Source organism: Camellia sinensis, chromosome 11, assembly GCF_055761805.1.
Source record: "Camellia sinensis isolate YWXY chromosome 11, ASM5576180v1, whole genome shotgun sequence".
NCBI lineage: Eukaryota > Viridiplantae > Streptophyta > Magnoliopsida > Ericales > Theaceae > Camellia > Camellia sinensis.
The window spans coordinates 135,785,024-135,802,737 of record NC_138971.1 but is presented as its reverse complement, the minus strand read 5'-3'; the positions used below and the strand labels follow the sequence as shown (position 1 = coordinate 135,802,737).

The window sequence follows — 17,714 nt, the reverse complement described above, 5'->3', positions numbered from 1 at the left end:
TAGGGTTTTACTTACGTAGTAAACTGCCCTTTGTTCTGCATTTTCTTTCCTGATTACCACTGCACTTACTGCATGCTCTGAAATCGCCAAGTATAAGAACAACTCCTCTCCAGGTATTGAATTTGAGAGAACTGGAGCGGTGGTCAAGTATTTCTTCAAGTCGGCCAAAGCGACTTCGCACTCCTCTATCCATAAGAAGTCTGTGGCTTTCTTTACTAAACTAAAGAAAGGTTTGCATTTATCAGAACTTCTGCTTATGAATCTATTTAGGGCTGTAGTCCTTCCAGTCAACATCTGCGCTTGTTTTGCCGATGTTGGGCTCTTTAACTCCAAGATGGCCTTGATTTGATCCGGGCTTGCCTCAATGCCCTTTCTGATGACCAAGTATCCTAGGAATTTCCTTGACCCAACTCCAAGTGCACGGTTCGATGTATTGAGTCGAAGCCGAAATGTCCTTAGGATGTCAAAGACTGTTTTTAAGTCGGCCAGATGATCTTCAGGTTCCTTGGTCTTCACGACTATGTCATCAATGTATACCTCCACTGTTTTGCCTATTAGATATTTGAACATCTTAGTCACCAATCTCTGGTAAGTTGCTCCTGCATTTTTCAACCCAAAAGGCATCACTCTGTAGCAATACAGCCCTTTTGGGGTGATAAATGCAATTTTCTCCTCATCTGGGGGGTACATGGCTATTTGATGGTACCCCTTGTAAGCGTCCAAGAAGCTCATCATTCCACGCCCTGAAGTGGCATTCACCAATTGGTCAATCTGGGGTAGTGAAAAACTGTCTTTGGGACAAGCCTTGTTCAGGCTGGTGAAGTCCACGCAGACCCTCTATTTCCCATTCTTTTTCTTCACAACAACCGTGTTTGATAACCATGTCGGTAGTTTACCTCTCGAATGACTCTGGCCTCCAGAAGTTTATCCACTTCCTCTTCTACTGCCTCAGCATGCATCAACATCGGTCTTCTTGCTCGCTGGATGACAGGTTTAGCCAACCTGTCCACATTCAGTTTATGGCAAGTGATCTCGGGGTCAATGCCAGGCATCTCGTATGGTGTCCAAGCAAACGCCTCAAGGTTTGCTCTCAAGAATGCTTCTAGTTCCCTTTCATCTTCCTCGGCCAAGCCTAAGCCGATGAGGAAGAAGCGCTCTTCATCCCCTTGCTGGACTAAGATCTTCTTCAGGGCTTCTTCATTTTTCTCGGCTGGTTCTTTGCCGACATCGTCAAGAACCTCCATGTCCTCATTCTCAATCTCAGCTGCTTCTGCCTCTCGTATATTGTAAGTGGATTTCATTGCTGCCATGGAGCAATTCTTTGCCTGCACCTAATCCCCTCTGACCTCCTCAATTCCATGTTCTGTTGGGAGCCGCAACAGTTGGTGCAAAGTTGAGGAAACAGCCCTCATTGCATGCAGCCATGGCCTTCACAGGATAGCATTGTAGGGGGGGTGTCAATTATGGTGAATTCAGTTTTTACCTTCGTCGTGCCAGCCTGCACCTCCAAACTTACTGCTCCCAGGGGCCACGTCGGCATTCCATTGAACCCAACCATTGGACCATTGGATTGTTCCAAATCGTCTTGATGAAGGCCGAGCTCCTTGTAACACTTGACATACATGATGTCACAAGAGCTGCCCTAGTCGATCAAAATTCGTTTTACCTGACACTCTCCAATCTTGAGGGATATTACCGAGGCATCGTTGTGTAGATGCTGCACCATCTCTAGGTCGTCTTCAGTAAAGGACACCACCGATCCCTAGCACTCGTCTGCCCTAGGTCTCTTCTGCCAGACCTGATACACATGTTGCAAGTGTTTTACCTTCTGAGTTTCCCCACGTATCTCGTTCTCATTGACCTTTGAGTGGATCACATTGATCACTCGAGGTCCGCTTACTTGCGGCTGTGGTGCTGGAGGAGGTGGTGCTGTCGGTGCCTGAGGCAGTCTCACTTGCTCTTTCCTTGTCCTGGTCTCATCTACCAGGTCCCTTAGATAACCTTGTCTTACCAGGTCTTCCAGATATGCCTTTAGGGCTCTGCACCCTTGAGTTAGATGCCCATCCTCGTTGTGGTAGGCAGAGCATTTCCCTAGACTTCTTCTCATAAATTCACTAGGAATCCTCTCTGGTGCTCTATAATAGGGCTGATTTCGGATTCTCTCCAAGACTTTGTAGGCCGGAATTCGGAATACGGTTGTGATTGCCTGTGTGGCCCTCAATGCTGTCTCTTACTTATTATATCCACCATTACCTCGGCCTCATTTCAGTGAGCTGTTTTTCTTCTCTTGTTTTGACGCATTTGTCCCTGGCATGTCCTTCTCGACCCTGGCATACTTTTCTATCCTGGCCATAAGTTCCTCCATACTTTTTGGTAGTGTCTTTGCCAATGATTTTTGAAACAGACAATCATGTTTCAGGCCGTTCTTAAAAGACACTACTTCCATCTCTTGGTTACATCCTGGTATCCAGTTGAATACCTCATAATACCTCTTGGCATAAGCCCTGAGGCTTTCATCCTTGCCTATCCTCAAAGCCATCAGGGAGTCCACCCTCAACAGTTGTAGTTTGTTTGTCACAAACCTGGCCACGAACATCTCGGCCAGGCCTTGCCAGCTTTTCATAGTTTCTTTCGGCAACTTGTGAAACCAGTCTGATGCGATTTCCCCAAAGGATAAGGGAAACACTTTGCAAAGCAACGGCTCGTTCCCGGTGTACAGTGCCATTGAGTTCAGGTACAAGTCGACGTAAAAGTTAGGGTCAGACTTACCGTCGTATATCTGGAACCTCGGCATGTTAAACCTTTTCGATGCCTCAAATTTGTCCAACTCCACCGAGAACGGCGTTCTCGGCTTTACCGGAGAGGTTACCTCGGCATCTTGTCGCTTCCTCTGGAGGTAATCCCTCAGATCCTCCTTGGTCCGTCCAGGAGCTCGGTTATCAACGGATTTCAGCCTTTTTGGTGCGCTACTCCTGGTGTCGTTATGAGTCCTCTTGGATCTCCCTCCATTAGTTGCGTCGAAACAAAGTTCCTTCCCTTGAACATGCCGATGTTCTTTGGGGTCAGCTTTTTTGGTATGATTCGTCCTCCGAGAATCTCCCTTCATTGACTCTCCTTGCTCGACCTCCCTTGAAGGCCGATGAGAGTGTTCCTTGGTCCTGGTGTGCTGGGGGATTGTAGGGACTGTTTTCTGTCCCCCTTTCTGGGCATTGTTCCTGGCCACTAGAATCGGCGTGTCTTGTAACGGAAACGGTGGCTGCATGACGTTATTCTGCATCATGAAATTGACGACTAATTGCAGGTCTGCCAATTTATTCGTCATTCCCTTTATCTCTCCGTCCCTCCGCATGCATCAATCTTTTCATACCTGGAGGTCATTCTCGTTATAATACCCGCATCGGTCTACCTTCTTTGGTACGTCTCCCTCCTGGCCGACGTCATTCTCTCCAGGATTTTGATCCCGAGTTTCTTCATTGTAATTATCCTCCTCTACGTTGGGATCAAAGTGTTTACCACTTCCGGTGGGGATGTCGTCCCTAATCTTCTCTTTTTGTCCGCCGTTGGCCATCTATTCTCCTTTCTTTCCCACAGATGGCGTCAAATTGTGTGTATTGATTTCTAACCACACTGCCAACCAGGTACTCAGAAGGAGAACACCGACAGAATAAATTGCGCTCGAACGACCTGTCATAGAAAGAAAAGACTCTGGCGGTGGTTCTTTCACCCGGGGGCACTCCGATGATCAAGTCAGTAATAAATATTTTCCAAAGATAACCAATTGTGCTTAACTCTCAAGCCAGAATACCAAAAGCGTACCTTAAACCCACGAGGGTGCCTTACTTTTATAGCCAACACTGACATGATCCCTGTAAAAGCCTAGCTTCAATGAACTCTGGCTCAATACTCATCTTGGATTCTCAAATAGATAGAGATAAACTCCCTAAGAGCTTTATCTTTATCCAGACTGAGGTCCTCCCTTATTCTAGGACTCTTGTCCCTTATCTGTTCATCTCGGATTCTGATATCTCCGCAAATAACTTCGGCCTAGCCGAGATCACCTCGACGTCATGACCAAGACACGTGGCACCTCGGCTGACACTTCGGTGCCACCTTGGCTACGTGTTGCCATTCACAAAATATGTCCCCACACATAATATGGGTAATATAGTAGTTCTAACAAATTTAAAAGACAAGAGCATTATTGAAAAAATGCTTTAAATTTTGAACTTACGTATAATGATTGCTTGTCCTCTAAAAAAGTTAGAATTCCCAAAAGGGACTACCAAATTAGAAAGGATGAAGTATAGTTTATAAAAAAATCTAATTTTCAGAGACAATTTAATAAAACAAAAAAATTATGATAATTAAATTAGAGGACTGCTATTAGCACCTACATATTTTCTTAGGATCCCTCACTTCTTTGGACACCCACCTAACAAAATGAGTTTTCTCCATTTTCTTTTTGAGCCCCCATCTTAAACAAACTATACCCTTTCCCTAACCCAACCTCCTAACCCAACCATTGTCACGTCCAGCCACATCCATTCTCCGGCATCCCTATCTCCAGCCACCAACCTACAACATGATTAAAAAAAAAAAAATCCACACAAGAAGAAAATAAAATATGATGCAATCCAAAATCCATAAAAGAGTACAAAGAGATCTCAATATAGAAAAATAGCATCGAAACCCCAACATAAACAGATGTGAAGTTGAATTAAAACCCTACTCAGTTTTAACAAATGAGATTTTCTCATTGGTGGTAAGAGTAGGGTCGATAGTGGGATGCGCGGTGGTATCATTGGGTATAGATCTGGAGACAGATCTGGACTTGACAGCGTCGAGCATGCATTTGCTGATCTCGTTGGAGAAGATTTGAAGGATCTTGATGTCGTTTCATCAATAGAAGCAGAGGCGGCAACAAAGGCCTTGTCCTCAATGCGATGGGCGGTGGGGTCAGCCTCGTCGTGGGACATGGATCTGTAGTGCTTGGAGAGGACAGAAGGCATGAAGAGGGTTTCGATGGGGTAGTTGACGACGGCGTCGCGAGTGCGTTGCGACGGAGGCCATATATTGAAGGATATGTTGGCCATTTTCTCTGGTTTTTTGGACTCTTCGTGGAGGCGTTTTTAGGGTTTAGTGTCGGCCATTGTTGGGGTTGTAGTTATTTTTGTGATGGTGGGGTGGAGGGTGGTTGGATTTGGTGATGGTGCAGAAGTTGCTGACCAAAATGGAGGTAGAGGTGGAGATGGGGTTGGATTGGGTTGGGTTGGGGTTAATTGATGTTAGAGTGAAATTGTAATAAAAAAATATAAAAAAGATGGGGTTCAAGGAAAAAAATAGGAGCATTAGAGCATCTCCAACCCAATCCTCTCACCAAGAGGATAAAATAATTTTTTTATTCAAAAAGTAAATATAAAGTATGTTACTATTCATTCAAACTCTAATCACAAACCTTCAAAACCCTTCATCCTCCCTTCATCAAAAAGTAATTTTTGTTCATTAACAAATATTTAATTTTAAAATTTTTGTAAAATATATTTAATATTATACTCATTTTAAAGGTATGATTTCACATTTTTTAATGATGTCAATTTTGTAAAAATTAAATTTATATATTAAAAGTTAATTGTAATATAATAAAAAATATAGAATGAATAGTGTTATAGAAATGATCCTTCATATTTCATACTCCCTTCAAATTTGAAGGATGAAACATCCATACTCCCAAATGGAGGAGGATATGGAGGGTGGGTTGGAATGAATTTTTTCAAAAGATCCTCTATATTTGAAGATATAGAGCCTCCATTGGAGATGTTCTTAGCAGCCCTTTTAAATTAACCTAAATTTTTTTTGGGACTTGAGTAGGCATGCAAATCCCTCAAATTTTTTAAATTCAAATAAATATGAAAGAAACATAACCTTACTAATTGCATATGAGAGCTTCTATAACTATCTTTTTCTTTTCATAATTTTTTAATATTTAAAAAAAAATTTTACACCGACAATAATTTTAAAATTTTATTCAGTGTGTTTGGTTTGAGTTTTTTAGATTAAGTTTTTTGAAAATTGACTTTTTTAGTTTTCGTATTTTTTTGTTTTTAGTGAATATTTTTTAAATTTTAAATATTTTTTTTTTACTTTTTTAGATGCATCTTACTTAGATGTATCTAAAAAGTAAAAAAATTGTGAAGAAATATTTTAAAAAATTAATAAATACATAAAAATATAAAAAAATGTATTGAATTCTTGTATTTTTTTGTATTTTTGGTATTTAGTGAATTTTAAAAGATTTTTTTAATAATTTTTTTACTTTTTAGGTGTATTTATGTTACGTGTGTCTAAAAAGTAAAAGAAATTGCTTAAAATATTAAAAAAATTCAGTAAAAACAAAAAAATACGAAAAATAAGAAAATAAAATTTTCTGAAAAATATTTTTTTGAAAAGTGGAAACAAGCAAGGTGATTATTTTTAACCACTTTTTGTCTACATTACCACTTTTCTTTCGTATTTGTATAGATACTGCCACTCTTAAGGGAGTGCAGGTGTTTAGGAAGTGGGTGTTTTTTTTTGTAGGTTTTTTTAGTTGTAAGATATTATTGGAGAAAATTTTTTTTGTGTTTGGAAAGATAGTTGGGTTTTTTTGCGGTTAAATGTAATGCTTATGAGAGAAAAAGTAAAATGATTATAGGGTTTGATATGATATTTTGTTTGGATTTATTTTTTTTTTTAATTTTGTAAAACATTTGTCTTGTAGTGAAAAAAAATTAAAAAAAAAACCCACAAATCAAGTTCCCAAACACCGCCTAAGTGAGACTTGTTCCAATAAAATTAACTGTAATTCATATACATGAATTTTACTTAAAGTTCATTAATTTATAATTAATTTCTTTATTTTTTTAATATTTTCTCTTATTTAAGGTTGTTTTGGAAACTAACTATTTTAATTAACATTTTAACTTTTTAAGAAAAAAATAAAAGGAGAGAGGAATTAACTATTTAGTAATATCTTTTTGACTATTTTAATAGGATTTTGTTAGAATGATATAAGCAAAAGACAAAAAAATTAAATAATATAAAATATTTTTATTAAATTCAATGCACTTTTATTAAAATTAATACATTTTTAATCTTTTAACATATTTTTAAGACATTTTTGTTACACAATTCACAACATTAAACAATGCCTTAGAAGCAATTGTTAGCATTTGCCATTTTAGTATACTCCCAAACTTGCCTTTAAGATATGTGCGAGTGGAAATTGTTTTGGCTATATCTACATTTCTTCTCTCGCACTGCAAAAAAAAAAAAGGCGATAAAATTAACTGAATAAGCAATACAAAATGAAATTGGATATGTATATAAGGTATCAAAATTTGGATATGTACATATGAAGAATAATACTGCAACCAACTCCAATACAAGAATGAAATTATGATGCTATAAATTTCGATTGCTAGTTTTCTGTACATCAAAAGATTCTTCGACACAGCTTATGCTTCGAGTGCTTGAACAAGTATTCAAACAGAGACCACATATATCATAACTATAACAGAATGAGAGGCGCAAAAAATGAATCTCAATGCTCGAAGACAAGTACCAAGGCCTCCCGGTAGACTTCTTTCAGTTCCAAAATTGCTAGCACGAGTTCATTGACCACGTCAGTGACTGCCCTTTTCTTTAAATGATCCTATTATCAGTGTCGGTTGAATGTCAATAACCAAAATGCTTTGATGCTGCTAGCAGTAGAGGTTGCAAGGCGCTCGGAGCAAATTTCCGTGCAAAAAGGAAGCACACAGAAGATGGCTGGTCATTATAACGACACGTGTGACCTTCTAGAACTCTCTTCAAGAACTCCACCGTGATATCAGCTTTTCCAAAGGTAGCCGGGTGGGCCCCACCTCTCGACCAGTCCACCCAAGTGATGCTTCTATTTGCCAAGAGATTTGGCGCTTGAATCGTCAACATGGTCGGGAAGTAATGCTCATCCACATAGCATGCGGGCTTACAAAACTCTTCAAATTTTGGGTAAAATGTTGTGTCTTCCACAATGTGAATTGCGAGCTTTCGGTTAATTTCGAACCATTGCGATCCTTTACGCCACTGTGTAATGTTGACCTCAGGTAACATGTTTTGGTTGTAACGTCCTCTCCCGAATGGTCCCGGGTCGTCAAATGCGCCGACGAAGCTATGCTTGGATTTCATAATATAATGGTAGGTGACGCTGAAGTTGTAGAGAGGAATGCATGATTCGGAGAGAAGTACAAACCACTCGTTGGTAATATCAAGCAATGCATTAGCTACGAGTCTTCGCTCCGCATCACACATACTCATCTTCCCCCATTCTGATACCTGAAAATAAAGAACAGGATTCATCAACTATTCATTGGAAATTAATAAAACCAAAACAATTAGATAATGTATCATCAGCCTATCGAAGATTCGAGAGCTCAAATAAATAAACAGTTTTATAAAATCAGTGCACAAGTAAACTGATGTTGTACACTCAAAAGGGAAATTGACAGAACTCTCAAACACAAGCACTCACTGACCAGGACACACCACACTAACTTTATCTCACCACTCATCTCAATGCCCCACTGGGTGAAGTTCTCCGTGTTTATAGCGTAGGGTAGTTGGTATATCATAATGTAAGGGCAAATCCTGGCCTTCCATATGAGCAAGGATAAAATTTGGGGTGCGGACTTAAGGTAGCTGGATATGGGTTAAAATAAAACACTAATTCTAGATAAAGGGAATATAAAAATGGTATTTGATACAGTTTATATCAGATCACAAAATCTGAATCAAATAATACTTCTATCCCAAGACAAAATAAACCTATCTTAACCCTATCTCGCCTTTTCATCTGCGCACCAATCATGCCCTTAAGAGTATATGACCTCACAATGGATGTTGGTAGCCTCTAGAATCTTTCCATAATCAAACCCAATACTTCCTACTGTAGGTAGTCTCTGACTAACCAATTCGAGATGTGTGAATGAAAGCATCCTTTGTGAAGTTCCCTTGAGAGTGGGAGAGCCTTCAGAGCGTGTATGTATATATACTATAAATATTTTTAATTTATTTTTAATCTTTTACGTAAAAAACTATCATAGCTGCTTGCTTGGTAAAGAAAATATAAAGCATATTAATAATAATAAATTCTTACAGCAAAATTTATGTCTTGCGTTGGTCTAGTGGTTAAAATTGGCTTACTCATGTGTGACACATGTACGTGGTCTCATGTTTTTAATCCCAACCCCAACAATTTTTTACTCAGCTTGATATGTTCAAGCATTGCCCTGAAAAGGTAGGTGAAAAATGAAGCTATATAGAAGGTTATCATTGGCTAAAATAGAATTCATGTATAATACATAGATTTTCTTTTTGATGAATATATAATACGCAGATTTGACTATATGAATACACAAATTTGTCCTGAATTGAAGAAAAATTTGCCAGTTCACGCACCAGAGCACAATTCAACTACTAGTTCTGGCAAATTAGGTGCCGTAGGATAGCCTTAGGTCTTAGTTTCCTAATCTAATCCTACATCCATATTTGAGTTTTTATGCTATCACCCAATATGCATGTAAAATGGGTCTGGCAGGGTTGGGCCTCAAGCATAGCCTGGGCTCTAGCTAGGCAATCGTTTTTTTTTTTATTGTTTTCATTTTTCACAGAGATTCAAAGACCTTTGTGCAGGCCCTACCCAAGGGGGCTAAGAAACACCAACACTGAAGGTGGTGTGTCGGTGTTCTACACGACATTAATCAGACACTTTCCAACAATAGCCAGACACATGTCGAAATATGTCCTATTTTAAAAAGATTCTAGACTCAGACACGTTTTAGGCATGAACACGTGTCTATTGTTAACACACAAAAAAAACACATTACAAATCTTAATAAAATAACTTATAATCTAATAATAAAAGAAAAACACAATAAATTTATACATGCTCTCTTCCTTTAGAGTTTAAAAATTATTATTTTTGAATTAAATATTCATATATATAATATATACTAATTGTTTATCATTATATATGCCATATAATAAATATATAAAACTATATATTTCGCATGTGTCTCCCACATGTTGTGTTCTGCATTTTTATAAAAAAATCCGTTAACACTTGTGTCTGTGTCCATGTCCATGTCCATGCTTCTTAGCAAGGGGGTCCAAACCTATGTTGGTAGGCAAGGCTTGGGCCAAATTTACATGCCTAACACTAAGAAATGCAGGTGTATCTTTTAATGTTTTATGAACACAATATGACTAAAGTTTTAAGAAATGCAACACACTATGACTAAAGTTTTAAGAAATGCAGGTGTATCTTTTAATGTTTTATAAACACAATATAAGTTTAAATGCACGTTTATCCTAAAATCAAAATCAGACAGACAGGTAAAAGCTCACATCAAATATGAAGGAATTGCTCAATTCTAGTTACTGCTTGACTAATTTTGAGATGTTTTTCCCCTTCTTGCCATGCTAACAAGCTGGAAATGTTAGGGACCTCAAAGATAAAAATGTATGAGGCAGGCTTTGATTTATAGGTGGGCAGACCATAACAATGGCCATTTTGGTCAAACATGAGCATAGTCAAGGTAATGGGCCTCGGTTGAAAATATGTGACCAACCCAAAAAGCCCATATTGCTGCCACACAAACAACAGGAGTCCATTGGGTCTTCCCAAGCCCGCTCTGATGGGGGAGATCAGGCCTTGGTGAGTATTGATTATTTGTATTCTTCTGATTGCTCTCCCCCTTCTTCTTTTGGTCTTTCGTTTCTAGGAGAAAATGTTGTGGAGTTGTTGGATATTGGGAAGGACTGAGGGAGGTAGTGGCAAAGACCAGGAGCCTTCCCTCCCTTTGTTAGAATTTCAATGGATGTGCAAAAGGAGGGAAAACTGCCATTGCACTGGTCAGAAGTGGTGAGAAGAGATCTCCATTGGGGGTGGATGGGGTAGTAATTAAAGTTATTTGGTTGGAAAATGGGATGCAACTAGCTCTGGAAATCAGGGATGAAATTATATACTCAACGAGTCTATTGGAAGCAATTTCGTCAGTTTCATTAGCAGTGGCACCCAATATCAGAGGCAGACTTCCGATAGTGCACTCTGATCAAGAGTTGGAAACTATATATAATAATTGCTTGTTAGTACTCTCCAAACAATTTAAAGAATCTATTGCACAGTTTTGTGAAGGGGGTAGACTTTGATGAAGATAGTCAGGACACAGTCTGCTTAGGTGGCAACCATTTTGAGGGTTGTGGCTCGTGGCATGGACAACAGGGAAGTGAATCTGAAATGGAGGTGGCAAAGTCTTTACAGTTTACAATGTTATCTGGTTGCAGTAGTCTGTCCTGGCGGGTGGGAAAGGCTTGGTGGTGTCTTCTGAAGGGGAGAGAGTGAATTTGGAAGACCTGAGAGAAGCGGTTTATGATCCAATTGTTATCTCTGACTGGGTTATAAAGCGGATTGGGGGGCTTTAGCAAATTAATGGACATGTCTTGTGTGGAGGAGAGAATGCACTTTTTGAGGCATAGCACAATCCGAATAGGGAGCCAATGAGGAGTGGGGTTACAAAGAAGAAAGTTGGGTAGGGAATTGAAAAACTCAGAATGCAATATGATGGAAGGAATGAAAGTGGTTGGGGGACAGACAGTAGTAATGGGATGGGAATTATCTGTATAATAACCATCATAAACTATAATGTTTGGGATCTGAATGTGATAGAGAAGCGTGTGGAAGTCAAGTCCTTCCTCAAAGATTGAAGGTGGATGTGGTGTGCATTCAAGAAACGAAGATGGAGTAGTTGAGTGCTGTGGTGGTGTGCAGCATTTGAGGGACAAGTCTGTGGATTGTGTTCATTTAGGGAATTAGTGTGGTGCAGGTGGGGTCCTCATTATGTGGGACAGGAGGTTGTGTAAAATAGGGGATGTTATCTTTGTCCTGTTTGTTTAAATGTATTGGCGAGCTATGGTTTTCAATTGGTGTTTTGGGTGTCTATGGTCCTCCAAAAATTCAAACAGAAAAGAGATGCTCGAGGAATTGGTGGCAGTGGCCTTCAAATGAAATGCCCTGTGGTGTTTAGGGTCTGATCTTAAAATCACCACTTTCCTTCAGAGAGGCTGGGTGGCCTGCACATCTCCAGATCCATGCAAATTTTTTTCAATTTTATTGATGATTTAGCTTTGTTGGATCTTCCTCTTATGGGGGGATGTTTCAATTGATCTAATAACCTATAGGTTCCTTCCATGTCCCATATAGACAGATTTTTGGTCTATTCAAGTTAAGGAAAAACCATTTTATGACGTGGTTCAGACCATGCTGAGTGACTGTAGAATATGTCAGATAAAAATCAGAACAGCAACCATCAGCTGATCTGTTACTCAAAGACAAGGGCTCTAGACCTCGGGGAGATTTTAATCATGAGATCTTACATCATCCTACGAATATGGACATGCATCTAGCAATGGTAGTATGCAATGGAAAAAGAGAAGAGGGAGAGAAGAGGGAGAGGGCCACAACCAAAACACAAAATGGCCAGAGTCTTCAATACTCAATATAAATCCAAAACTATATAATACAATGCAAACCCCGGTATTTACAAGTTAAAAACGTTAATCAAAATAAGAAACGGAAACCTATTATTATTGGACATTTAATCCCCCTCCCCCTCCCCCCCCCCAATATAATAAGAAACTAAATATTGCTAATATCTTAATTAACTATAAATAAATTAAATAAACATAAATAAAAAAAATAACATTATGAAATAAATTAAATATTCATCGTGCACACATGTTATGCATCAGCAAGAGTATGAAAAATGATAAGAAAAAATAAGATATTAGCAAACCTCAAACCACCCAAATGTTAACTTAGCATCAATTGAAAATAAGATAAGAAAAAATTGTTTGAGATGGTTGATCACATGCACTGAACACCAATAAATGAATTAGTAATGACTAAAGAATGGTGCGATTTAAAAAAAAAAAAAAAAAAAAAAAAAAAGAAAAAAAAAAAGAGGAAGACCAAGACAAAGATGGAATGAGGTTGTGAGGAGAGATAGCAAAGAACATATCTATCCTAGAAAATAATAAAGGGAAAACATTAAAAATAAAATAAAATGGAAAAGAAAACTCATAGTAGCAGACCCAAACTAGTTGGCTATTAAGGTGGTGGTGTTCAGTTGAGTTGGGAGGAGTGTTTTTATTTTTTAATTGATAAGATTGGTTTGGACATTATATAATCAAGCAGGATTGTTATATAAAAATAAATAAATAAACTTCTTTTACTATTTGTATATGGTAGAAATTTCTGGAGCAGTAACAGAAAGGAACAATAAGTTGGTAAAACCAATGCAAAATCCCACTCATTATTAGTACAATCAGGTGCTGAACAACCTGGGATTGTGCGGAAAGATAGTAAAGTAGTTATTAATCCTAGAAAATATTTGAAGGCCAACCAAATAAAAAAAAACAAAAAAAGAGAACTCATAGTAGTGAACCCAATGTAGTTGGCTATTAAGGTGGAAATCAGTTGAGTTGTTAAGAGATTTTTTTTCAATTAAAAAGATTTGCTAAGGTGTGCGGGAGGTTAGATAATCAAGCAGGACGGTAAACCATTATTAGACACAAAAACACCCTCTTGTTACAGTTTGTATTGTATACGGTAAAAATAAGTTCTTATTCCACAAATTGCTGAAGCAGTAACAGAAATAAAAACAATAACTTCATCAAATAAATGTAAAAATCACACTCATTATTGCAATCAGATGCTGAACAAACTGGGATCAATCCACCTACAGCAAATTAAATAAATAAATGAATAAGAAAACAAATATCATCTGGTCAAATGGAAGTTCATCTAAAATGTAGATTAAGTTATGTCATACCAGGGCATCACTTCCAAACCAGTTCCCCTTAATGAGAAGATTAGCAATCATCTTATAGAATAAATTCCCAATCAAAAGATCCAACATGTTAGAGGAAAGAGGAAATAGTTCATATATCACTTATTATAAACAATGGAAACAGTAATAAGAAAAATACAAACATGGAACTACAACATTACATAACCACACAGAGTTATTATCCACGGAGCGTAATCAATACAATACACACCCAATTTTTTTCCCTGAGAAAGACTATAACATTGGTGAGAAAACATACCTGGCTAGGTATTTGTCTCTTGTAGAAAACAGATGACGAAGGGAATTCAACTTGGTATGACGGCAATGAATGAATATAGATCGAATATAGCCCCTGGTGCCCCTTAAAAAATCTCTCCCAAAGCTGTGCGAGTGGCAATGGCCCCTTAGTCAAGAACATGAATGCAATCTTCGGAACTCTCGTGAATGGATACTTCTTTATTCGCGGGGCAAAAGAAGCCATCCAAAGGAGCTCTTTGTCCGTCATTGAGTGCATCAAATTCGATGGAGGTCTGATCAATCGTTCTAAACTAGTAGGTTTAGGCTCTTCGACGCAAGGTTGGAAAATCGGCTTAACTGTGGCAATTTCACTATGAGCTCCGAAATACCGAGTTGTGTAGATACTAATGATTGAAAAGACCAAACACAAGAGCAGGAAGGCCACAAAACAGTGAAGCAACCTCTGCGGAAAGACCCTAGATAGGTTTGTTGTTGTTCTAGTTGTAACAGTAGGATCCTTGCCTTCCTCCATTGGCAATACCCTCGGTTGCATCTTCCACAACATAAACTATATCAAAATCTACCTTCTTCTACTACTTCAATTCCAATAACACAATTTCCACATAGAAAAACACTTCAAAAATCTCAAATTTTTTTCTAAATTCGCAACATTTAACCCAAAAATAGAAAACCCAGTATCCCAAATATCATTTTAGAACACTCTAAACAAAACCATGTGGGTATCGAATTAAGAAACTATATTTGGGAATACAAGCATACAGATCATGGGCATGAAATTCAAAAAACAAACGATATAAGATTGACATACCATGAGTAGTTGATGCTGATGAGAAGTCAATTTTAGAAGGGTTGGAACTCTACTTTCAGCCCTATTGTCTTCAATGATTGAATCACACCAGATTGTGTAGAGAAGACAAGGACTGGCCACGGAGATAGTGGTCAAAAATGAGAAAGTTGAGGGACAAGAGGGATGGAAAAGGTGAATTACAGAAAATAAAGGGGTTCGAACAAAATAACAATATTATACAGTATATGTAGATGAAGAGTCCTATATATATAGAGAGAGAGAGAGAGAGAGAGAGAGAGGGGGGATCGAGGAGATCTGCTTGGAGGATTGTTGAGAGCAAAGAATGTTTAGGACGTCACAAACACTTGCACACACGACACGAATTCACGTGAATACGGTGAGGGGTGGCCACTGTCTGGACTATTATTTGGCTGCGAAGTTATTTTAATTGGTTATTTAATTTTTTAATTATTTTAAATTTTGTTTGGTAATCTTCAATTTTAGTGAAAGAATTAAAAAGTTATTATAAATTATCATATTATTCTATTTATTTTTTTACACATCTTTTCATAAGAAGTTAAAGAGTTACTCAAATATCATATTCTCAAATGACACTTTAGGATTCATTTGGGAAGTGGGTTGACTTTTTGACTTTTTAATTATTTTAACCTGAAGCTAAAAAGTCTCGTTTAAGAAAGACTTGGCTTTTTTGACTTTTTTATGAGAGAAATAATGTAATGATTATGGATTGAATGTGATATTTTGTCTTATTGGACTTTTTTTTTTTTGGTGACTATTTTAACCAAAAAATCCCAAACCCTCCATTTCCAAACGAGTTCTTAGTTTGGATAAAATAGTTATGTTTGAAAAGTTTTTTTTTTTTTTTTTTTGGGTAGTTGATTTGATAGTGTGGTAAGAGAAAAAGTGAAATAATTATGAAGACCCCAAATATTTTACTAAAAGTTTTACCAAATGTCTCACATGGGTGTGGGACCCACACAATGTAGGTCCCATGTGGGTCCCACACCCATGTGAGACATTTGATAAAACTTTTGATAGAATTTTTGAGACCTCTAGCATTTTTGTATTTGTATTTAAATGGTATGCATATATGTGGTACATTTATGATATCATAAATGTTTTCTTATTTTGCGGAGATTTGTAGAATAAATGGTAAATTTTTTCTTTTAGTGTGAATATTCATTCTAACAATAAATAAACGGTCGTGTTACATATATCAATTGAGTCCAGCTTGTCTCAAGTTGAGATCAAAACTGAACCCGTCCAGTCCGGTCCATGGGGCCCGTTTTGATAATCTGAACCGTTCAATGTGTAGAACTCGTCGAGTACTATATGCCTGTAAAAAATCACGTTGATCGGATATCAATAGTTATGTGATCAAATTAGTTTTGTATAAAAAAAATTGGACGGTGAAAAAATTAACGGTTGATAAAAAACTGTTTTGTTCACATAGCTATCGATATCCGATCAACGTGATTTTTTACAGGCATATAGTACTCGACGAATTCTACACATTGAACGGTTCGAATTATCAAAACGGGACCCGTGGTGGGCCCTCATAGGCCCAACAGCACGGTCCAGTCCGATCTTGGACTGGACCAAAGCCACTGCCATATCTATTAGTGTACTAACTAGTGTATCAACACTAATTATGACATTATTATTGACCTCACTCATTAATCATATTACAAATATCAAAAATCTCTTAAATTATGCCACATCATCAATTGGTATACTAGTTAGTATACGAATTGATGCATATAGCCTTATTTATAAATAAAATATTAGGAAATTTTATTAAGATTTTATTATATAAATGACATATAATATTTTCATAATAGTTAAGATTCCTTAATATTTTCACAAAAAAATTTCGACTCAGAGATCCCAACACAGAGAAATTTCATCGAGGGACCTTATCTAATAAAATAAAATGTCTTGGATTTTTCTTACTACACAAAATTAAAGAGGGATGTTTCACAAATTTTTCTTAAAATAATATAAATTTTTGCACATCAAAAAAAATCATATTATTTATTCATTATAAATATGAATATTCATACTTATAAGTTTTACACTTATAATAAATCACATTATTATATATATACAGAAAAAGAGTCGGACTGTCTAGTTTTGGTGCTATATTATGTGTCATCTAATACTAGATGATGGGTTGATATTTAAAGGGTAAATGACTTTTCAATGGAACAATGGCAAAATAATTATATTTTTATGGTGATGTAATGTATGTGTAAATTTTTTTACGTGTTTGGTGTAACCCTTTTTATATTTCAGAGTTACAGAAAAAAATATCTTCATTTATAGTGTAATTATGTTATGATTGTCCCACCAATTTACCATTTGCCCATTATTCAAATTTGTATCAAGGCAACAACCCCATGCTTGAATAAGGTGAAATTAATGGTGCACTAGAATTCGGTGTAAACAAAATATCAACATTAGTAAAATGGTGGCACTACATGCACTAATTGGTATAGTACCAACATATTTTATATCATTATTATTGACTACACTCATTATACAAATTACAAATACATAAAACTTTTAAAATTATATCATATCATCTGTTAGTAGATGGTCCTGTTAATATGTGATGTAATAGATGAAATTGAGGAAAATATAAGGAGGGTATTTTGGTCTGTGTCAAATAAAATTCTTGAATCCTCCCAGCTTTAATGTTTTTACTATTTTCTATATAAGTA

At 37.1% G+C, this 17,714-nt stretch overlaps 1 protein-coding gene across 2 annotated transcripts; it reads right to left on the bottom strand.

The window, feature by feature from the left end:
* Positions 1 to 7,341: 7,341 nt before the first annotated feature.
* Positions 7,342 to 15,250, bottom strand: LOC114259506 (glycosyltransferase BC10). 2 transcript variants are annotated; one of them, XM_028199516.2, is made up of 3 exons: positions 14,992 to 15,250; positions 14,185 to 14,715; positions 7,342 to 8,352 (listed from the first exon to the last, which is right to left on the bottom strand). In XM_028199516.2, exons 1-3 carry the CDS (start codon positions 14,992 to 14,994, stop codon positions 7,714 to 7,716), a joined length of 1,173 nt encoding a protein of 390 aa, XP_028055317.1. In that variant the 5' UTR covers positions 14,995 to 15,250; the 3' UTR covers positions 7,342 to 7,713. The 2 variants fall into 2 exon arrangements, with proteins under 2 accessions (XP_028055317.1, XP_028055316.1); XM_028199515.2 differs by lacking the exon at positions 14,992 to 15,250 and having other exon boundaries at positions 14,185 to 14,877.
* Positions 15,251 to 17,714: the final 2,464 nt, after the last annotated feature.

Coding starts and splice junctions, on each gene's coding strand:
- LOC114259506 (XM_028199515.2), bottom strand. CDS start 14,727: ATGTTGTGGAAGATGCAACCGAGGGTATTGCCAATGGAGGAAGGCAAG. Junction 8,353..14,184: donor AGAGACAAATACCTAGCCAG/GTATGTTTTCTC, acceptor CTTTATTTTCAG/GTATCAGAATGGGGGAAGAT.